The sequence below is a fragment of the Pteronotus mesoamericanus genome, unplaced genomic scaffold, assembly GCF_021234165.1.
Source record: "Pteronotus mesoamericanus isolate MK-2021 breed Mesoamerican mustached bat unplaced genomic scaffold, CSHL_Meso_final contig_2, whole genome shotgun sequence".
Classification (NCBI taxonomy): domain Eukaryota; kingdom Metazoa; phylum Chordata; class Mammalia; order Chiroptera; family Mormoopidae; genus Pteronotus; species Pteronotus mesoamericanus.
This window is the reverse complement of record NW_026555084.1, coordinates 24,310,144-24,334,425: the sequence shown is the minus strand read 5'-3', so window position 1 is coordinate 24,334,425 and position 24,282 is coordinate 24,310,144. Positions and strand designations below refer to the sequence as shown.

The 24,282-nt window shown below is 35.6% G+C and overlaps 1 protein-coding gene and 1 pseudogene across 1 annotated transcript; one reads left to right on the top strand and one right to left on the bottom strand.

Moving 5' to 3' along the window:
• The first annotated feature begins 2,309 nt into the window (after window positions 1–2,309).
• Window positions 2,310–2,419, top strand: LOC129066811 (uncharacterized; annotated as a pseudogene).
• Window positions 2,420–9,417: 6,998 nt separating this feature from the next.
• NME5 (NME/NM23 family member 5) lies at window positions 9,418–22,527 on the bottom strand. The gene is made up of 5 exons (XM_054567855.1): window positions 22,398–22,527; window positions 17,530–17,735; window positions 16,705–16,805; window positions 14,132–14,250; window positions 9,418–9,501 (listed from the first exon to the last, which is right to left on the bottom strand). Exons 1-5 carry the CDS (start codon window positions 22,524–22,526, stop codon window positions 9,418–9,420), a joined length of 639 nt encoding a protein of 212 aa, XP_054423830.1. The 5' UTR covers window position 22,527.
• Window positions 22,528–24,282: the final 1,755 nt, after the last annotated feature.

Sequence of the window (24,282 nt, the reverse complement as noted above, 5' to 3'; positions counted from 1 at the left end):
GGCAGGGACCAGAAACACTAGATAAAGTCCAGAGAGGCTGTCATTCTGGCTCTAACATAAAGGCCACCCAGAAGGATCAGGATCTTACAGTCCTGATTAAGATTTATTAGCCCCTAATACTTATTCTTATAAAATAGTCTAACTCTCTCGAACCCACAATTAGAAACCCAGATCCTAGTAGAAGACTTGAGAATTCTATTTAAGTTCAGTAGAGCTGCTCAAACAAAACAAAAAAAAATAGCTGAACACGGAGAGAGATCCATACTCTGATGACAGTTTTATAAAAGGATCCAGAAATTGTAGTTTAGGTTGACACATTGTTGGTAGTTTATGTGTTTCAAGGGCTTTGTCTGTTCCATCTAATTTGTCATATTTATTGGCATAAAGTTGCTCATAATATTGCCTTATTGTGTTTTTAAGATCTGTAAAGTCTATAATGATTTGACAATATTGGACTGAATGAGAATTAGTTTCAGGGAAAAAAAAGAGTGGGGAATTTGAGGCTGCTTTGATAGACCATATGAAGCCTTAATTTTCCAAGGAGCATTACCCCCCACCCCCCACACCTGAGCCAAGAAATGCAGATGAGGCAAGTTAAAAAAAAAAAAAAGGATTTTTAAAAAATGATTCTAGTGATGGGGCTGCTGGTCTGATCAGCTCGATCAGCAAGCTGCCCATTTGTCTGCAAGCTGCTTTCTGCCCCATCCCGTGCTCCCTGCCATCACAGTGCAGCTGCTGCCCAGGAAGCCTGAGGAAGGGGCTCCCTCTGGAGCTGATGGCAGTTGCACTTTGGAAAGTGCTGGCAGGGGGTGGGCTATAAAAAACAATTTGGTCTGGGAACAAAAGGCATCAGTCACAGCAGTGGATGGGGGAGAGCACTTTCTGGGTCACCTTGGAAGCAGGAAAGGAGTAGACAAGCATCATTTTACTTAGTCATCTACCCTTCCCAACGGACTAAAGGGTCTACCTAATTTAACAGGAAAGCTATGCTTGACTACTCCACAAAGATCTTTTTCTTTAGTCGTGTGCTTTGGTGAGGTAGGAGAAAGCTCTCTTATTTGCAGTCTCCGTGTGAAATTGCCAGAAATCACTGGACTCTACCTTTAGTTAGTAAACTCTCTAAGCCTAGGAGTTTCTGAGATTTAATTAACTTTGGGAAAGCAATTATGGGTCTTAAATGACAGGTCCAAATTAGTATTAGGAATGTTATTAGTGAGGGGACTAACAAAAATAAAGAACCCAAGGGAAGCACCTGGAGTCACAGAAATAGTAAAGAAGAGTTGAGCCATCTCTGAATCAAAAATCAAAGCTTAATCTTAATAGTTCATATAGTTAACTGCATAAAAGAAATTGCAATATTTCTGAGGTAGCAAAGGACTTCTCAAAAGTATCCATGACTCTTTCAAATCAAGCTAATCTGTGGTACCCTTTAACCAAAGCAGGTAAATTATCGCCCTGGGTTCTCTTCTTCACGCATGATTGTACTCTTCAGTCCCCTCCCTACTCCCATACAGATGGGTATGAGCAGGTGAGGTAGGTATGCCCAGGTGAGACATATTCCATATTCCTTGGCTAAGTATAAGAAGGCTGACAAGAGGCCTGGGAAGAGGAGGGCTTAGCCCCAGGTATAAACTTGTAAAGAAGTAAAGAAAAATCTAAACTTCTGCTTAGTTTCAAGTCATAAGAGAGCTGTATGCTTGCTTGCTTGCTTTTTTGAGCTCTTTGCATCCTGGAGAAAGGACCTAAAAGAAGTGATGTATCTGGATTAATTCGGATACAACACCCAGAGTGAAAGAAATGCATTAAGTCACCAGCATTTAATGATGACAAATGTGTGCATGATACAGCCTATGTCAGAAGGCATTCTTCTCCCATTTGTAGTTACCTAGGAAGTAAACAAGGAGGTAGGCTTCTCATTTTCCTATCCAACGTGTGCTATACTTTCCAGTTCTGTACCACGAAATAATGACCTCAAATGTGCCCAAAATTAAATAAAACTATGGCTAACTTTATTATTTTCCATTTGCATGGTTTTTTTTTTGTCTATTCTATATCCAGAACATATCTCAAATTAGTCTTCTTTTTCTCTATTTTTCTCTCTATAAAAAAATGGCAGAGATGACTTCCAGTATGGAATTATTTTGCTATATACAATGGGACCTCTTTTTTCCATGAGAGGTGGCTCTTGTGGTGAAAATGACCTGAAGCGGTCACACAGAAATCCCATTGTAAAATCTATTTGCTTTTTCCTATATGTTCTTGGCCATTGCTCAAAATATAGCAATCTATTATTTATCTTTAAGATTTTAGTGCTGTATGAAAGGAGAGAAGGTTAGCACTCTGACAGGATCAGGTCTCACATCACGCACACTGTGAAGGCATTGCCACCTGCTTCTTCGTAGCTAAGCATGGTTTTTGGGAGGTTAAGATTTTATAGTTCAGGGTGCTCTTTCTCTCTCTGAAGCAGGCCTGCACCTATACACCCTTTCTCCCCACTGGTGAGTTTTTGTTACCTTTCTTTCGTTTCTTTCTTCCTTCCTTTCTTTCCTTTCCTTTCCTTTCCTTCTTTCCTTCCTTCCTTCCTTTCTCCTTCACTCCCTCCCCTCATCCCTCCCTTCCTCCCTTTCAATACAACTTCTATTTTTAAATCCTCACCCAAGGATATATTTTTTGTTTTGTTCTGTTTTGTTTTAAATTTTAGAGAGAGAGGAAGGGAGAGAAACATCAATGTGAGAGAACCATCGAATGGCTGCCTCCTGTACACGCACCGACCAGGGATCAAATCTACAACCTAGGTATGTGCCCAGGCCAGGGATCGAACCTGCAGCTCTTTGGTGTACGGGATGAAGCTCCAACCAACCAAGCCATGTGGCCAGGACTTCTTTGTCTGTCTTCTTTCTAAGTTCCAATGGCCCTTCTTTTGCATCTCTGACTTGTTTCCTGAGCCCGTGCAGCCCACTTGGCTCACTTCTTCCAGGCTCACTTCCAGGGCTCTCTGTGACTTTCTAAGTAAACTTTTGAAGTAAACTAAGTAAACTGCAAAAAAGAAAAGAAAAGAAACAGAAACAGAAAAGCTTTCCAGCTGTTGTTTTCATTGATTTTCTCTATTATAGTAATTATCTGTTCTCATTTTTTTGTCTTTATTACTTTCTTCCTTTGTGCTTGCTTTAGATTTATTTAGTTTTCTCTTTTTTTCTAGTCTGTTAAAGTGGAAACTAAGGATATTAAAAAAGAACAGATTTTAGCTTGTCTTCCCAACACTGAAGCTAAAGGTGTTTCAAAATACAGCAGGTAGTCACATTAGTCTCAGGAGGGATATGTCCAAAAATTCAGATAAATGCCAGCACTAAAAACTTGCAAAACATTTTGGCCATAGATAGCTTAAAGACAGCCTATTAATAAAAAAGCATTGCCAGCACTTTAAAAATGTACATCCATTAAGATGTTTATCTTTTTAATTCTAAAAAAAAACTACAAGCCCCGGCTGGTGTGGCCTAGTGGCTTGAGTGCTGGACTGTGAACTGAAAGGTCACCAGTTTAATTTCCAATCAGGGCACATGCCTGGGTTGTAGTCCAGGTCCCCAGTTGGGGATGTGCAAGAGGCAACCGATCCATGTATCTTTCGCACATTGATATTTCTCTCCCTCTCTTTCTCCCTCCCTCCCCTCTCTCTGAAAATAAATAAATAAAATCTTTTAAAAAAGAGAGAAACACTACAAAAGCAGTTAACATGAACACTATATAAAAATTTAAAATATAGCGAAGCAAAAATAAGAAAAAACAGCATAAATGCCATCATCAGAGACTATAGATGATAACATTTGAGTGGGTATGCCTTCTACATCTTATTACACACACACACACACATATATACACTATACATATTTTATCAAAGTGAGAACACACTCTAAACATTCTTTGTGACATGCTTTTATCACTGTACACTCTTTACCTTCCAAGGCAATAGATTTTCATCTCATCTGTATTCAAATCTTCCCAATTATCTCAAAATGTCCTTTGCAGCTTGTCTGCCTAATCCAGGGTCCAATCTAAAAACAAGTATTGATTCTTATTATATATCTTAAGTCTCTTTTAACCAAAAACAATTACTTTTCTCATAATACCAATTTGTTGAAAAGATCAGAGCAGCTGTCCAGCAAAACACCTGTCTTCTGAATTTTTCTGGTTGCTTCTTTATGGTGTCCATTAGGTGTGCTCACTATATCTCCTATGTTAATGTAAACTGTGATTTTGGCCTAAAGGCTTAATAATTGTAAGGCATCCATTTTTGGCTAGAATACATAATCAAGAGCTCTACAATATCTGAATATCTCCTGTCAGTGATGTGAAAATTTGACCACTAGTTACGGTAATGACAGTTAAATCTTTACTCTTTTTTCCCTCAACTTTATTTATAAATAGTTTTAAAGTACAGTGAAGTTCAGTGAAGAGTACAATGAGCCCTGGCTGTTTAGCTCAGTTGGTTAGAGCATCATCCAGATACACAAAGGTTGTGGGTTTGATCCCTGGTCATGGCACATACAAGAATCAACCAAAGAATGCATAAAGAAGTGGAACAACAAATCAATATTTCTCTCTTTCTCTCTCTGTCTAAAATCAATCAATTAAAAAAAAAAGTAATATAATAAACTCTCAAGTACCCTGGATTGAACAATTGTTAATATTTGCTAATTTTGCTTATCTATACATTATCAAAATATTTCTTTCTCTAGCCCTGGCCAGGTAGCTCAGTTGGTTAGAGCATCGTCCTGACATGCCAAAGTTTCAGGTTCAGTCCTCAGTCAGGGCACATACAATAATCAGCCAGTGAATGCATAATTAAGGGGAACAACAAATTGATCTCTCTCTTTCTTCCCCCACTTCCTGTTGCGTTAAAATAAAAAAATAAAAATTTTAAAAAATATTTCTTTCTTGCTGAAATATTCAAATGTTACAATTTTACCTCTAAATATTTCAGGCTGCATCACATTAATATGACATTCTTTTTTTATAGCCACATAATTTTGACCCTACAAAATTTAGCAATTATTCCATAGTATCATCTAATATTTAGTCCATATCTAAATTCCCTTAATTGTGCTTCAAATGTCTTTTATACATTTTTAAAAACCAAGATCCAATTAAGATCTAATCATTGCATGTGGTTAAGATTCTCTTTAGTATCTTTTTAAAAAATCATTTAACATTTTTCATTTATAGTTGATATACATTATCATATTAGTTTCAGGTGTACACCCCAGTGATTAGACATTACATAACTTACTAAGTGATCATCCCGATAAATCTCACACCCTTCTGACACCATACATAATTAGAATATTATTGACTATATTTCCTATGCTGTACTTTACATCCCCATGATGACTATTCTGTTACAACCAATTAGTACTTCTTATTCCCTTCACCTTTTTCTCCTATTCCCCCAACTCTCCTCTCATCTGGCAACCATCAAAATGTTTTCTGTACCTATGATTTTGTTTCTGTTCTGTTTGTTTGTTTACTTCTTTAGATTTTTTGTTGATACATATATATATTTTTTATTTTTATTTTTTTTCTCCTTCCTAAAGACCTTTTAACAGCTCATATAAAATGATTTGGTGGTGTTGAACTCCTTTAGCTTTTGCTTGTCTGGGAAGCTCTTATCCATTGGTTTTAAACGATAGCTTTGCTGGGTAATCTTGGTTGTGTGTCCTTGCTTTTCATCACTTTGAATATTTCTTGCCAATCTCTTCTGGCCTGCGAAATTTTTGTTGGGAAATCAACTGACAGTCGTATGGGAGATCCTTTGTAGGTAACTAACTGCTTCTCTTGCTACTTTTAAGATTCTCTCTTTGCCTTTAACCCTTTTGCATTTTAATTATGATGTATCTTCCTGTGGGTCTCTTTGGATTCATCCTGTTCGGAACTCTGCACATCCTGGACTTGTATTTTTATTTTCATCATCAAGTTAGGTAAGTTTTCTGTTGTTATATTTTCAATTTCTTGCTCTCTATCATCTCCTTCTGGCATCCAATGATGCAAATATTGGTACTCTTGAAGTTATCCTAGAGGCTCCTTACACTATCCTCATTTTGGGGGGATTTTTTTTTTTTTTTTTTTTTGCTATTCTGATACAGTGATTTTGCTTCCTTATATTCTGAATTGCTGATTTGATTCTCAGCTTTATCTACTCTACTGATTTCCTATAAGTTATTCATTTGTGATTTATCATTTTTTATGCGTAAGTTCTAAGTTCTTTAAGCATCCTTAAAACCAGTGTTTTGAACTCTACATCTATTTGATTGCTTATCTTCATTTTGTTTAATTCTTTTTCTGGAGTTTTATTCCATTCTCTCATTTTGGACATGTTCCCTTGTTTCCTCACTTGACAGCCTCCCTGTGTTTGTTTCTGTGTATTAGGTAGAGCTACTACATCTCCTGGGCTTAGTAAGGCATAATGTAGTAGGTGCTTTATAGGGTCCAGTGGCACAACCTCCCCCATTACCCAAGCTGGGCACTTGAAGTGTGCCCCTCATGTTGGCTGTGTACACCGTCCGCTTGTAGTTGAGCCCTGAGGCTCTTGGCACGTCAGTGGGAGGGACTGAAGCCCAGGCAGATCAGCTATAGGGACTGGCTGTGGTCACTGACCTTTGACCTCCAACCACTATGGAAGATCAACTGTGCAGGGACCCCCTCACAGTGCAGGACTTATTTCAACAGGTGCCAACTGAGTCCACCCCATGAGTGTGTTGTGGAGGTGATTGAATGGTGGTACTCTGATGTGGTCTAACACTATCCACTGGGTGCTGGTTCTGGGGTGTCCTAGGAGGTACAAGTCAAGATCAACTGAGAGAGTATGAACTAGGTCCTTCATCTTAAGAGTTTTCAGGGGAGGTTTTACAGGAGGATCTTAATAGAATATTCATCAGCTTTGTGCTGATGCACCAAAATGAGATTTATTCCTTGACTTCATCCATCCTGGGGTGCGGTTGGCACAAATGGCACTAATTGGATTCCTGTTATCTATCTCCCTGAATAGGATGATTTAAGCTATTTACCCTCTGGTTGGGGAAGAGAAGTATAAACCATTTACTCTTAAATGTCCTTGGCTAGGAGAGATAGGATTTTGTGATTTAGTAGATGGCTGTAAACTACTTGCTGTTTAACTCTCTGCCTCAATTTCCCCATTCCACTTGTCCTGGCTTATCAGTCTTCTCAATACCAGTCTTGATGTGGCTTCTTTAATTCCCCAGTTGTAGGACGTCCATTAAGCCAGATTTCAGGCAGTTCTGAATGACGGTTGTTCAGGTGTAATTTTGATGTGGTTTTAGGAGGAGGTAAGTATTGCTACGCAGCCATCTTGATCAGAATCCTCTTTAATCTCTTTATCTACAACAGTTCCTTCCCATTTCTATTTGTTTTATAATGACATTGACTTTTTGAAAAGATGAGGCTAGTTACAACCTGTATTTCTTTAAAGGTAAATTATAATTTCTTAAATAAATAACTTCATAACTTTTTAAAAACTAGGACCTCAGCATAAAAATATAATTGGGAAACACTAATCTAAGGACTATTTGACATAGTAATCAAATTGCCCAGGACTGAGGTGGCTCCCAGGATGTACAACTTTCAGTGATACAACCTGGAAAGTCCCAGGCAAACCAGGATCAGTGGCTGGTTGCCATTGGAGGGCTCTCATTAATGCTGAGGAAATAGTTATATAAATGATTAAAATCATAGACTGATTCTGCCAATGTTCACTATATCAAATAATTGCCTATATACTTACACTTTTTAAACTCTATAATCTGAACTGTGCATTAATTGTGCATGTAGATATAAAATGCATTCTTGGGAAAATATCACTAAAATTTCATTTCTTATTCCTCAAAATTAAAAAAAGTAGCAATATAGGAACATCATGCATAAGCCTTCTATTACTTAAAGTTACATCATTGTTAAAAATAATTCCCTAAGCTGACAACCACTATAGAACATGAACTACACAGAGAAAACACCAAGGCAAGTGAGAGCCTGATGGACACTTGGGTGACTTTGTGCCCTACTGAGGGAAGAAAAACTAAACATGGGCAAAGGATACCCGAGGAAGCTGAAAAGCAGAATATCATCATATGCATTCTTTGTGAAAACTCGCTGGGAGTAGCACAAGAAAAAGTACCGAGAGACTTCAGTCACCTTCTCAGAGTTTTCCACAAAGTGCTGAGAGGTGAAAGACTATGTCTGCTAGAGAAAGGAAGATATATCAAAGAACATCCCGGTTTATCTATTGGTGATGCTGCAAAGAAACAGAAATGTGGAACACTGCTGCAGATGACAGCCACGTTCATCAGGCTGCTAAGCCGAAGGAAAAATACGACAAATATATTCTTGCATAAGGCTATGCAGCAAAAAAGGGAGTCATCAAGGCTAAAAAGAAAAAGAAAAAAGAGGAAAAGAAGGAAGATAAAGAGGATAAGGAGGTGGAAGATGATAAATTGGTTCTAGTTTTTTTGCTCTACAAAGCATTTAACCTCTCTGTACACATCTCATCCCTTCTAAAGAAAAAAAGATGAAATGTAAGGCTAAGCAAGACTTGTTTTTAAACTGTATGGTATCTTTATTTTTCTTTTTTTGTACAGTTAACACACTACCAAATGTGTTAAATGTTAGCTAGCTCTGTCCTGGCGGTATTTTAAATAGCCACTAACCTTACCTGGTACAGTACAGGGGTTTTAAGTTGGCATAGAAGTTTAAAGCAGTTTCCTGTTGGACATAGGACAAATTAGTTACCTATATTAGTTCCCTATATACAAGGATGATAGTTTTTCACCTTCACTTTGTCTCTGATGCATCTTCTATGAATTAATAGCTGTTTTGTTAACTGAATACCACTTTGTAATCAACCCCCCAAAAAATTGCAGTTGTTTTGCTGACATTCTAAATGCCTCTGAATAAATACAATTTTATTAGAAAAAAGAAAAATCAGCCCTGGCTGGGTGACTCAATTGGTTGGAGCATTGTCCTGTACACCAAAATGTCATGGGTTTGATTCCTGGTCAGGGCACATGCCTAGGTTGTAGGTTCGATCTCTGGTCGGGGCACCTATGTGAGACAACCAGTCAATGTTTCCCTCTCTCCCTCCCTTCCTCTTTCTCTAAAATCAATGAACATATCCTCAGGTGAGGATTTAAAAAAAATCATAACCTAAACCTGTATTTTACCTTAGATGGTATTATCTGCTGCAAAAAAACACAATTATTCTTTTAAAAATTATTTTAAAGATGTAATTTATTTCACATGCAGTTACTTAAATCTTTAGAAATAATGCTTTTTTTATTTTATTTAAATTTTTTTTTTTAGGTAGAAGCATGTGTTTTATAGTAAGATTGTTCATGACTTGTTCTTTGGAGGACTTTAAGAAGGTTCTTCTGTAAATGGATGGTGACAAAGTTTAGGTTTGTTGGGATTATTTTTCAGCAGCCAACTGGCTAGCCAAATCTATGGAAAAAAGAAAAAAAAACCTTAACTTAATAAAAATTCAAATATTTTCTTCAATATATAGTATCTCAATTTAAAACTTAGTTTTCGAAATCACTTGAAGAATAATAAAAAAAAATGACCATTAAAAACTGAAACACTAAGTTTTACAGATACAAGATTGTCAAAGTGTAGGTCCAAACTCCAAAGGGATAAGTAAAATGATCTCCATTCACAGATGACATGATCCTATATATAGAAAATCCCAAAGAATCCACAAGAAAACTACTAGAGCTATAAATGAATTTGGCAAAGTTGTAGGTTACAAGATGAACACAAAAAAATCAGTAGCTTCTATACACTGGCAGTGAACAATCCAAACTGGAAACTAAGAAATCACTTTCACCCTGGCTGGGTAGCTTAGTTGGTTGGAGTGTTGTCCCAATATGCCAAGGTTCCAGGTTTGATCCCTGGTCAGGGCACATACAAGAGTCAACCCATGAATGCATAAATGAGTGGAACAACAAAACGATGTTCCTCTTTCTATAAATCAATAAATCAATTTTAAAAATTAAAAATATTTTTTAAAAAATCACTTTTATTTATAATGGCACTGAAAAACAATTATCTATAAATAGCTTTAACCAACTTGTATAACTGAAAACTATAAAACATTGCTGAAAGATATTTAAAGACCTAAATAAATAAAGACAATCCTGAGTTAATGGATAGAAAGACAACACTGTTAGGATGCTTTGATATCAATACTGCCCAAAGTGATATGCAGATTCAACACAATTCCTATCAAATTTGCCAACAGTCATTTTTGAAGAAATGAAAAAATCAATCCTTAAGTTAATATATAATTTTGAAGGGGTTCTGAATAGCCAGAACAATCATGAAAAAGAATAAAGTTGGAGCATCTTCTGACTTTGTTCTTCCCAATTTCAAAATCTTCTACAAAGCTATAGCAATCCAAACAGTGTGGTCCTGACATATAGATAGACATACAGACCAACGGAAGAGAAATGAGAGTCCAGAAAAATATCTTGACATGTATACAAAAATTATCAAAATGGATCAACAATAGAAATATAAGAGCTAAAACCATTAAAATCTTAAAAGAAAACACAGAAATAAACCTTCATGACCTTGGATTTGGCAATGGATTCTTAGATAGGACATCAAAAGCATGAGCAACAAAACAAAACAAAAATAGATAAATTGGTTTTCATCAGAATTTTAACACTTTTGTGCAGAAAAAACATCAAGAATGTGAAAAGACAACCAACTTACAGAGCGGGAGAAAATATTTGCAAATCATATATCTGATAAGGGCCTAATATCTATAACATACAAAGAACTCCTATAACTAAAAAAAATTTTAATGGACAAAGTCTTTAACTTGAACAGACATTTCTCCAGAGAAAATATACAAATGGCCAATAAGCACATGAAAAGATGCTCTACATCATTAGTCATTAGAGAAATGAAAATCAAAACCACACTGACGTCCTGGCTGGATGACTCAGTTGATTGGAGCATGGGATCATCCAACTATGGAAGACAACCAATGAATGTCTCTCCCTTTTCCCTCCCTCCTCCCTCCTGGCTGGTGTGGCTCAGTGGATTGAGTGTTAGCATTCAAACTGAGAGGTCACAGGTTTGATTCTCAGTCAGGACATATGCCTGCGTTGTAGGCTGGTTCCCCAGTTGGGGGTGTGCAAGAGCCAACCGATTGATAGATCTCTCACACATTGCATGTTTCTCTCCCTCTCCTTCTCCCTCTCTTCCCCTCTCTCTAAACATAAAGAAATAAAATCTTAAATAAAAATAAAATAAAATAAATACACATATCCTCAGGTGAGGATTAAAAAAAAAATAGGATGTGGAGAAATTGGAACTCTTGTACATTGTAAGTGGGAATGTAAAAAGCAGTCACTGTGGAAAACAGTTTGGTGATTCCTCAGAAAGCTAAACACAGAATATGACCCAGCAATCCACTGTTAGGTGTAGCCCAAAGAAGTGAAAACAAATACTTGAACAGATACTTATATACTAATGTTGACGCACCATTAAGCACAATAGTCAAAAGGTAGAAGCAACGCAAGTACCCATCACCAGATTAGTGAATAAACAAAATATGATATATACATACATGGGAGACATAAAAGGAATGAAATTCTAAAGCTGCTACAACATGAGTGAACTTTGAAAACATTAGGCTAAGTGAAATAAGCCAAATATAAAAGAACAAATATTCTATAATTCCACTTACATAGAATATAGAGAGATTATATTACTAGGGCCTAGAGGAAGGAGGTAATGGAGAGTTACTGCTTACTGGTTACAGCGATTCTGTTTGAGGTGATGACAAAGTTTTGAAAATAGATAGTGATGATGGTTGCACAACATTGTGATTATAATTAATGCCACTGAACTATAATATACACTTAAAAATGGTTAAAATGGCAAATTTTATGTCATATATATCTCCCACAAAAAAAAAAACAGAAAAAAGATTGAGTCTATACGGAAGTATTAAAATAATGTTATTTTATATAGTTAACATTCAATAATTTATTGTGGTACTGTTGTTAAACATACAGATCCATGTAACAGAATACATGCTCATACATAGAATTTAATATTGATAAGTAAGGCTTCGTAAATCAATGTACAAGGACAACTTGTCAGAAAAAAATCAGTTCAGATCTTCATCTTGTATTATGTACAAAAATAAATTCCAGATGCATAGGGAAGTTAAATATTTAAAAATCCTAGGAAAAAAAGTTATATATAGCAAAACTTTCAATGGGATAGGACTTTCTAAATATAGATTGTAAGTGAAAACCCACAATAAGGAAAAAAATCAAGGTCTGACTTATAGAATATTATTTAAAAGGCAAAATTAAAAGTAAAACAGAAAAAAAAATTTTGCAGCAAATATGATCAAAGGTTGATGTAACTAACATATAAAGTATTGTTACAAAACTCCCAAGATAAGTGATCAAAAGATAAACAGATAATTCAAAAAGGACAAAATACAACTAAACATAGGAAAAATAGCTTAACCCAACCAGTAAATATACACATGGAAGTTAATACAAATGAAATGTCATCTTTCTTTGCCATTTGCCTGCTACCAAATCAGTCCCACTCCCGCTCGTGTTTTGTTTCTTTTCCTCCAATCAGATTTATTAACGTAATAAAATTCTATATACAAAGTCATCTGGACCTACAGCTACAAAACAAGATCCTTTCTTACTAGTATTTTGATAAGTCAGCCCCTAAGTGTCAAAAAGGAGCTTACTCTAAAATTAATACAAAAGTGCCCAAAGCACATTCAATGAATACCTAACTATGGAAACTTTAATACTGTGTGAGATAATCAACATGAATAGGCCTGGGTCCCTATGACAAGCTGCTAGAGAACTGGTATAAGACGTCAAGAGACTGTTCTATGCCCTGCCACTGTGATGTCATCATGTTTCCTGATTATAATGTTCTTATTATCTAATTCTAGACATGCCACAGGAATATCAGTAGGGCCAATTTTTTTTGTGATGCAATAAAATAACTATTACATATTAAGTAAATAAGGTAAAAAGTATCAAATACAGTAGTGTGTTTAGGAGTTAGCATTTGAATGTGTATGTATTTTTAAGTACATGCAGATAATGTACTTATACAGGGATGGGCAAAAGCAGGCTTACAGTTGTAAGTAAACAAAACTTGGATTTTATTCTTCCATTCAATATGATATATTTTTACATGTGAACAACTGTAAATCTACTTTTGCCCACCCTGTATATGAACAGGTCTTCTCATAAAGGTTATACTAGAGGCTGGTCACAGTAACTTACTTCAACGAGTACAGTTGGGTGAATGGCAAGGACTTTTCATTATACACGGTCTGGCACAAATAATGCCCCTTTTTTATTACAAAATCATAAGCATGTAATTCTGTAATATAACAATATCACACGCAAGCACACCATATGACATTTTTGGTGACATATTCAAATTAAAGCTATAAATTATCACATCCATATTATTACCCTACCAACCACATTCAAGCAGGCGTTACTTTTGTTGGACCCCGTATATCCTTTCGCGACTTTTTAATTATACTCTATTTTGATAGGACTGTTACTAAAAGAACCTTCCTTGATTATCTCTGAGAGTCTTCACATGGGTAACAGTACCTGCAAAGAAGAGCCCAGGATAACACTTGGCTCTGGACAATCATCTTAGTTCCTCCTACCCAATCATTCCCCCCATGACTAAGCAATGTTGAGGCATCTAGAGGTGCAAATAAACATAAGTTTTCTATTTTAAAAATTTAGGTATCATGAGAAACAAAAACTTGAACAAAATATACGTATATATATAATTTTATCATTTGATTATATAAATTATATACAAAACAATGCTAACAATTGAAAGTATATGAATATTTAGGAATGATGTGTTTATAGAGTTAAAATACAGCAAGAAAATAAGTGATCAAAACTTATACATAAAGTATCTAAACTATGTAAAATTTTTTAAAATGACTCTGAATACTTACACTGTTTCAAAGAATGCAATGTTTTGGGTATAAAAACTATAGTCAATATTCTTTAGTGTGAATAAAAAGATTTCTTACACAAGGATCTGCTGGTTTTTGCTTACAAAGCTCTGTGAGTCCTTTAAGCAGAGTTGGTGTTACATATAAATTTAAATAGTCCTTAGCAGCTTGTCCAACTAGAATGGGCTCAACAATCACTGTAAAATACAAACATATTTCCATTAAAGCTAACACAAATGATGAGATATTATACAGTCATTAAAAAAGATACCTTCAAAGAAATTTTAAGGACATGAGAAATAATTACAAAGTTTTTTTTAATGGACCAGAACTAGATACATAGTATAATGGTTCAAAAACCACAAAAGCATACACATAAAAAAATAAATAGATAAAACTACCCCCTGGCTGGCGTGGCTCAGTAGACTGCCAGCCTGTGAACCGCAGGGTCTCCAGTTCAATTCCCTATCAGGGCATATGCCTGGGTTGCTGGCCAGGTCCCCAGCTGTGGCTGTATGAGAGGCAACCAACTGATGTTTCTCTCACACAATGTTTCTCTCCTTCTCTTTCTCCCTCCCTTCCCTTCTCTCTGAAAATAAATAAAGTATTGAAAAAAAATAAAACTATACAAGACTGGCAAGAAACATATCAAAATGCTAACAGTAATCATGTGTAAAATTGTTTTTTTAATTTTTAAAAAATTATTATTTTTTATCCTTACCTGAGGACATGCTTGTTGATTTTAGAGAGAAGGGAAGGGGGAGAGAGAGAGAGAAAGAAACATTGATGGGTTGCCTTCTTATATGCACCCCAACCAGGGACCAAACCTGCAACCTAGAAATGTGCCCTGACAGGGAATCAAACCTGTGAACTTTTGCTTTGCAGGATGATGCCCCAAGAACTGAGCCACACTGGTCAGGGTTCAATGAATTTGTTGAATGAATGGACTATAGCATGGCTTTACCAGCCATTCCATTAGAAGGGGAATGGAAGAGTACTGCCTTTTTCAAGGGTTAGGAACATGTTTTGAATATCTTTATAATTTCCTTTTGACACTCATCATCTAGAGTTTTTGCACATCGTTTTTGTCTGACTGCTCAGCAACATGGAGCTCATATCACAAACTGAGATCTTAATCCAAAGAACTTCATATTCCCATAGCAAAAGGTCTGCTGGTTCCCAAATGTCTAACTATATCTCTTAAATTCATGTCTAGAGGATTAATTAATGAATAATATAAAGGGCAATCTAAAATAACAGCTTAGGAATAAAACTCTATGAGTAAGAAGACCTTCAAAATATATCTTCTACTAAAGATACAGTGAGTTTTGATCCTATTTTAGTTAAAAGCTAACAATGTAAAGTCTAATTCACTAGTAGGACTAATCCTAAAGTACTATCACATTAAAAAAAAAATCTCATGTTTGAGATATGCTTCAACATAACGTGAAGCAGGAGAAGTACAAGCAGGGGTTATAGATGAAATAAGACTAACCACAATAGTTGAAATTGAGTGTTGGGCTTATTAAGGGTTTATTATATTATTCTACTTTTGTGTGTGTTTGAAATTTTGCACAATAAAAGGTTCTGAAGAAAATGATACCTTAATGGAATGGATATGTGACAGAAATGAGATCAGTATAAATAAAATATGTAAGTAGGCAAATCCTTTTGTGTACAAATATCTATAAAATAGGTTTTGTTTAAAAATCACAACTTTTGCTCTGGTTGCTGTGGCTCAATAGATTGAATGCTGGCCTATGAACTTGAAGGTCACCCCTTTGATTCCCAGCTGGGGCACGTGCCTCAGTTTCAGGCCAGGTCTCTGGTTGGGGGATTGAGGGTTTGGGGTCATGTGAGAGGAAAAATGTCTCTCTCATATCAATGTTCTCCCTCCCTCCCTTCCCCTCTCTCTAAAAATAAATAAATAAAATCTTTAAAATTAAAAAAATCACAATTTTTAAATAGATAAGATAGTTCTTAGTTTTCTTGTTATAAATCTTCAGTATAAAATACTGAGGAACAAGTCTAAATAAGTTAGAAAAAAATAACATGCCAAAAATAAATTCAAAACTACCCAATGCTTTGCATTTTTCTGTATAATAAAAACCACAAAATTTTCTTTCTGCTCTAACATTATTAAAAACAAACTAAAAACCTCAGTGCTGTCCTTACTGTGCCAACTTTTAAAAGATTTATAACCTCCATAAAAAGAATGGAAACAAAAAAAGCCTGAGAATTATTAATTTCACAATTTCCTGTTTGTTAGACAAACAGTAAACTATTAGAGAAAATGGTAAATGAATCATAATTTCCAAGGGAGATTCTTTTTTTCATGTGTAACAAACTTCACTGATGTATTTGGTATAACTAAAAGGAATTACAACACAGAAGGAGAAAAGAAAATATGTCCAGTCCAAGAAAAAAAGAAACAAGTAAACTCTTCTCAAAAGATTTCCTAGAAAGCACAATTTAGTTCTGAGGAAAATACTGAGTTTTCCTTTATTAACTTTAAGTTTTAAGTAACTACAACTGGAAAATATGACGAAATATATTGGCGAAAAACTGTTATTTCCCTTCCCAGTTACACCCCAAATTAAATGAAAAAGCAAACAATAAGGAGATCATCTAATTACTCATCTGTAACTTACCTTCAGGAAACATGAATCGAATTTCTCTTTCTGCTGCAGCAAAATCAGAACTCCCATGAAGTGCATTCCTTAGGTCATCTGTGCCATAAATTGCCCTTAGACTAAAAAAAAGCAAGTTAGAGATGATGACCATCCAATCTGACATCTTTTTTCTTGCTTTTTATATATGCATTCTCCTTAGGTATTTTACAATCGCCACTGCTCACATATGGAGGTTTTAAGCTTGAATTTAAGCTTAAATATATCTAGATGAGGGTCAAATATATTTAAATCTGCAGTAGGGATACACTGGGAAAATAAGAGTTCTCTGGATGAAAAAGAGGTCTTGTTTTGCAAGAAGTGAAAAAGCAATATATTTAAACGTATAAGAACTCAATGTTCTCTGGTTTCCAGACATCAGTGATAATGCCAAAAATCTGGATTTCTGGTCCTGTATTATCAATATTCTTTTAAAATACCACATCAATTTTCCTGTGAAAAATCCTACTTCAGTGGCAGTTTAATTCCAGGATGAGAGAATAAAGTTAATCAACCATAAAGCAGAGATTCTCTGAGGCCTTTTGTGGTATTTGGTATTAAGGCAGATATTTAAATAGTTAAACATAAAATGGATTTCTCTGTCACCAAAAAAAGAAAACAAAAGAGAGAAAAAGAGAAAAGAAGAAAGGCGGGAAAGAAGGAAAGGAGGGAGGGAGGGAGGGAGGAGGAAAGTTAAATTTAAGAAAACTATCAAATGAAAGGAAAGCCCTATTACAATGAAATCAGGGTTTGTTTGTTTGTTTTCATTTTCACAGTTGTATTGCATTATTCCCCTAGAAAAATTACCTGTCTGGGTGTGTCTCCTTAGCTATTAAGCTATTACTTGGTCCCAAAAGTTCTTTCCAGTAAGAGATGGCTTTATGTCTAGCTAATATCATGGCAACAAGTGGTCCAGAACTCATGTAAGCTGTCAAATTGGGGAAAAACATTTTCCCATACTGTTCCACATAAAAATTACTGCATTGCTCAGGGCTGAAATGTAGTTTTCTTCTCTGTAAGAGAAACAAAGTCAACAAAAGCATTTAAAATGACAGTTCAATAATGCCTCATTAAGTCATTAATAACTTGAAATTAATAGCAATCTGGTTATACATGTGAGATTTATTCTTGTATTATGAAGAAAGGGTGAGGTAAGAAAATTAAATGTAGACTGTAAATAAAATTGTAAGAATTATTTAACCTACTTAAGAAAAACTTTTCCTGTTTAGCAGCCTCCAACATAGGGTCTGTTAATGACAGTTTCATATCTCCTTCTAAAGTAAGAACACTCCAATCATCAGTATTTTTTGATGTATACTTTGTATACATTAAAGTAACAAAATTGGATGAATATTAGAATATTGCGATTCATTTTTTCTATCTATTGTGGTATTTTTCTATTTATTGTGAAATTTTTCTACATTATTTTAGGGAGCTGATCCACTGTGGTACTTAGAAATAACATGCAGTATAATGATGCAGTAAACAAGTTTTTCACTTGAACACGAAAGCTGTGTTATTTATTCTGTTTCTGCCATAAGTATGTTGATTCACTGTGATCTTAAAAAATTAGTTAGCATTGTCTACCAGTTTGAAAGAATATAAAATGTTTAGGATAAATAAATATTATTTTCTTTACAAATGAAAGATTATACAAATGAATCATTGAATTAAAAAAATCATAGAAGCTGAGTCAGTCATTATTCCAATTGGAAAGCATCATGCTTCTCCTAAAAGCAGTTATTCAAGAGTTTTTAAAAAATTATACATTACTACTGTTTCTCAGTTCTACTAAAAGTAGATCATGAGGAAAAAGGCTCAAAACATCACAAGAGATTCAAAGAAGACTACTAGCTAGAGTAAGGATGATGACACATGGAGATAAGTCTCAAGGTGAAGGCTAAACATCTTCACAATTAAGACAAAAATCACCCTGGCTGGCTAGGCTGTTATCCAGGTACATTAAGGTTGCAGGTTAAGACTCTCATCAGGGCACATACAAAACACTACCAAATGAATGCATAAACAAGTGAGACAAATCCATGTTTCTCTCTCTGGGAACAAAAAAAAAAAAAAAGAGAGACAGAAATCTATCTTTATAAAATGGGTTATATTTTCCTGAGAGTATAGTGTGAATTCTACCAAAGGAACTACCTCTTAAAGCCCCTTCCAAAATGATCATGTGTCCTCAGGTTTCAGAAACTTGGTAAAATTGCTTGGTTTGTAGCAAGATATCTAAACTGCCCAGAGCAAGAAGCTTGAGAATAAGCTTATTTACATGGGTCAGCACTGCATGAAAAGGTTCTACTAGACAAGCATAACATTCTCATCAGTCAAGGATCAGTTACTATAAAAAAAGTCCCAACATCTGTTTTCATATTGAAATTCATATAGTCAAGAAATAGCAGAAATTTGAGAACTTACAATAGCACTTGATTTAGCATAATCCTTGATTCTACTACTTAAAAGTAAAACATGAGAGTATTTGTGATTCTTATGTATATTGGTGTGGGTTTTTTTGTTGTTGCTGGCTTAAAAACTAAAAATCTCTTCTGTTACAATGTAAGCCCTCATCTGTCACATGGTGCCTTAAACAGGGGACGTTTCCTTCTCAGGTGTGCTAGCCAATGAGGTAAAATTATAAAAATTAAAGGTTCATCTTAAACTAAGGTTGATACTGAATCAACTATTCTATTTGGTTACTTTAAAATTAGACGAGACAAGATTTTTTTTGAATTTGGATTAATATTTTCACAAAGAGAAGCAATTGTATTAAATGTCAGAAAGGAACCATTAGCTTTTAAAAAAGGAAAGACTGCCACCTACTGAAAGGATGCATCATTTTTCAGAAGGTTTTCCCTAGATAGGACAAAAAAGCCTCAAGTTCAATGAACTCCCAACTGCAATAAAGCCTACTTTGAAAGCCTACAGGTGGGGCAAAAGTAGGTTCACAGTTGTAAAACTTAAATAGGATATTTTTATCTTATTTATATACTTCATTTAATTGTTTTTCTAAAATTAATGAGTGGAGGTGGGTGGAGGTGGAAGAGGGTATAAGGGGGATAAATGGTAATGGAACAAATACAATAAAAAATAAACTATTAAAAAATAAAATTAAAGGGTAATATACTTACAGGGTTAAACATTCAAAGCGATATTAAAAGGTATATGCTAAAAAATCTCATTCTCAGCCAGTCCTGTCCTAATGCACCCTGTACTTGCCCTCAATAAGTAACCATTAAAAATTTTTTTTTAATTTATTGACTTGAGAGACATCGATTTGTTGTTCTACTTATTTATGCATTCATTGGTTGCTTCTTGTATGTGCCCTGAGAAGAGATCAAACCTGCAAACCTTGGTGTATCATGGTGATGCCCTAACCAACTGAGCTACCTAGCCAGAATAACAGGCAACCATTTTTTTAATGTTTGTCTCCTAGAGTTTCATTTTGCAAATATTGGCAAACAAATATATATTATGTCTTCTCTATCGCAAAAGGTTGCTTACATATTGTTCTACCTGCTTTTTTTCCCCATAACAGGACATAGAAGTTCCTTATTCTTCTTTTTGCAGTTAGTTGCATAGTATTCAATTTGGTGGACTTGCCAGGATTTATTAAACCAATCTCCTAAAGCTTGGTTGTTTTCAATCTTTTGCTGGTAAGTAAACAATAATGCAAAAAATAACTATACATGTCGCTTCCTGTTAATGCATGTATCACACATATTAATATAAAGTAGGACTGCTGGGTAAAAGGGTAAATAAATGCATCTGTAATATTGATAATTGTCAGATCCCCTACCACAGGGGTCATGCCATTTACTTTTATATTTTTGCCAGATGCTTTCTCAGTGTTATTTTAATTTGCTTTTTTTCCTACTTAGAGTATTTCTTTTTGTAAATTCAAGAAGCATCTGTTTTCTTCTCCCGTGATTATCTGCATGTTGTGCCTATTTTCAACTAAATTTTCATCTTTTTCTAGGAGCTCTTTATACATTAGGGAGATTAGTCCTTTGTAACATAAGTTGCAAACCTTTTTTTTCAAGTTTATCATTTATGTTTTGAATTTGTGTATGGTGTTTATCTGGCCATGCAGAAGTTTTTATATTTACAGTCCTATCTATCTTTTCTTTCATAGTTCCTAGACATTGTCATAGTAAAAAAAAAAACAAACAAAAAAATGCTGTCCCACTCCAAGAATAAAGAAATTCATTCATTTTTTTTCTTCTAGAATATATATGGTTTATTTTTTAATATTTAAAGTTCAGAGCCATTTGCTGTTTGTCCTGGTTTATACAGTATAATACTTGAATCCACCTTTTAAAAAAACAGCTATTTGGTTTTCCTAACAACATTTATTAAAAGGTTCATCTTTACCTGGCTCTTTTAATTACTATATAAAATATTTCCTTACACTTTCCTGTATTATTTCCTTACACTTTCTTGTACCATCCCTACCCTCAGCCTCCACCTCTCCTAAATTGAACTGAAATCTCATTTCTTCCCTGAAGATTGAAATGTTCTCTTTTTATTTTTTTAAAGATTTTATTTATTTATTTAGAGAGAAGGGAAGGGAGGGAGAAAGAGAAAGAGCGGGAGAGAAACATCGATCTATTGCCTTTCACATGCCCCCAACTGGACCTGGTTGGCAACTCAGGCATGTGCCTTCATAAGAAATTGAACCAGCCACCTTTCAGTTTGCAGACTGGCTCTCAAATCCACTGAACCACACCAGCGAGGGCTCTCTTTTTATTTTTTTAAAACACTGACTAAATAGGCAATAAGGCACTGCATAAGAGGAAAAAAACTGGAATTTCAAATAAGAATGTTACCAAAAAAAAAGGAAGATTAAATATATTCAATTCTATTTGATAATCTTTAACAATGCTCTTTTTACATTTATTTCCAACCTCTACCAACTGCAGAGCAAGTATAAGCCTTAAAATATTAAATGTTTGTAATAATTGAAAAAAAAATACCAACAGTGTCAACAGCCATCAATAAAGACCAAGTAAATAAGTTGTGGTTCATTGACACAGGGGATATTACACAAAAGTTATGAAGAAAGCTAGATTCAGAGGTAATGATCTGAAACGCTACCTGAGGGACTTTGTAAAGGTGATCAAGGGAGAGGGACTGTCTTATTTGGGGGGGGGGGGATGTTTGTGAATGCATAGAAAAATCCTGGAAGAACAGGGAGTGTTAAGTGGTTGCCTCTCTCTGGTGACTAGGACTTGGGATGGGAGAGAAGGTGAAAGAATTTTACTTCTCATTTTATATACTTTTGAAATGTAAAAAAAAAACAAAAAACTGTGAAACTATCGCATATAACTTTTTCTCTTTTCTTAATTAATTAACTTATTTTTAGAGAGGGGAAGAGAGGGAAAAAGAGAGGGAGAAAAACATCAACGCGTGGCACAACCCAGGCATGTGCCCTACACAGGGAATTAAACCAGGGACCCTTTGGTTGGCAGGCCGGCACTCAATCCACTGTGTCACACTAGCTGGGGCTTTTTTTTTTTTTTTTTTTTTAACATATAACTTTTATAGTTAGACGAATAGACCTAAATTTAATGCTAAATACTATGGATTTAAATAGGTTAACACGTTTACATAAACAAAAAAATAAGGATCAATGAGAGAAAAGGACATATATCATCGTGCCCAGAAGTTACCTGAACAATGGTGAATCCAGATCTGAGAATAATATCTTGTATCTCCTCCTCTTTGTCAATAATATCTGGTTTGATAATGGCCAGAGTTTTTTCTACGTATATCTGAGGTGGGGGCATCGATATTTCCATTCTGCCTTTTCAAGGTACAATTGAAGAGATTCTTGACAGGTATCAACTGCAATGACATGCATCCCCCACCCCAATTAAATGTAATTGTGATTAAGAACATCATCTATTAGGCGCTTGACTTTATTAACTTATAAAGTTAGAAACTGCTATCTTTTTCTATAAGCAGTGTTTCGATACATGCATACTTGGGGGATAGTGCCGGTTCTGTCTCGAGTGTCGCAATAAAGGGAGTGGTAATTTTTTTGCTGGTGGACTGCCTTGCCTTCAGATGGTAAAATATGCAAACCTGTGAGGCGCGGAAAGCTAAGTGCAATAAAACGAGGTATGCCTGTCATACTGTTTCCTCCTCAGCGGTTGTGCCTTGGGATTTCCTAAACCCTTTCAAAGAGGTGGAGACGCTAGGGGGCAGTCTGAAGGCCTGGGACTGGCGCAGACGCTCGGGGCAGCCGCAGGAGACTGGGTGGGCACTCTCCGCGGTGCTCCACAGCAAGTGGGGCGACCCCGGCCCGCCAGGACGATTGTGTGACATTTCAGGTCTGCTTGGAAAGCAGGATCCCTAGGTCCCCTGGATCCCTCCTAGCTGCATCCTTATATTCTGAGTCTGACGCTGGTCTGGGCACTCACCTCAGCACTTACTCCTTAGGTGCGACCACAGCTTGTTGCTAGGAGACCCCAAGCCAAGCTTAGGGACGGTGGCTGCAGAGGGCCAATCCCAGCAGTGTGCTTCCCAGTCCCTGGTAGGCTCCTTGCAATCAAGAAAGGGAGCCAGCCACAGGCATTATTTTCTCCTTACCAATCTTACCGCACTAAACGTCTTCTTACATTTTCCCCATCATTTATCTTATTTCATCCTCCTACTCATTTGAAGTACGCTTCAAAATTATCTCCATTTTATAAATGATGAGATAAATCATAAACACTTTCCCCTCATCCCAACCCATCCCCCTTCCATGTCAAATACCTTCCTCATTTCACCAGATGATGCTGTCTCCTCTATTCTCAGCTTCTGTGATCAGTAAAAAGCAATCTTCAACTTGTGAAGTAACATTTATTTATGGAACAGTAATAAGAGGTTTAATCCAGTTACCTCTAAATTAAGCCTATGGAACAAAGGCATGGGCAACATTCATAGTATTGACCCAAATCTCAAGTTTCCCCCATTTTCTTTATATTATGTCCACAGGCACCTTTGACTCCTTGGTTGTGAAATAAGTGAAGTATGATTATTAGAAAGCAGAACAGAGAAGTGGTAAACAAGTACTGGGATCTTCTCTGGTCAGAATGTCAATGAGAGGTCCAAATTCCAGAAAAGGTCAGGGCGCAGCTCCAGGTTAACAAAACAGGTTTCTGTCATGCACTGGGTTGGCTGGTTCTCTTTCCAGACTATTTAAGTTTCTTCTTTTGTCTAACCAAATGCTCAGCACCTACAGGATCAAGGCAAATAAAAAGCTATGAATCTTAAAAGCTACCAAGGTTTGAATGCATTTTCATTTCTTTTTCCAGTGATATTTGACTATCCTTTTTTCTTTAAAATATCATGTTAACCAGAAAAGAAACCCTCACGTGTCTTCTTCTGTCTACTATACCCTATCCCCTGTAAATGAGGTAGTGAATATACATTTATGTTAACATTAAAATGTACAGGGACTCCAACTCCAGCCTCTGGTTTGCATGTTTAGCCCTTTGGTTTGAGGTTCTGGAACCAGGAGCTCCCGTTATCATTACAGTTCTCTTGAGAGCTCTTCAGTGTTGTCTG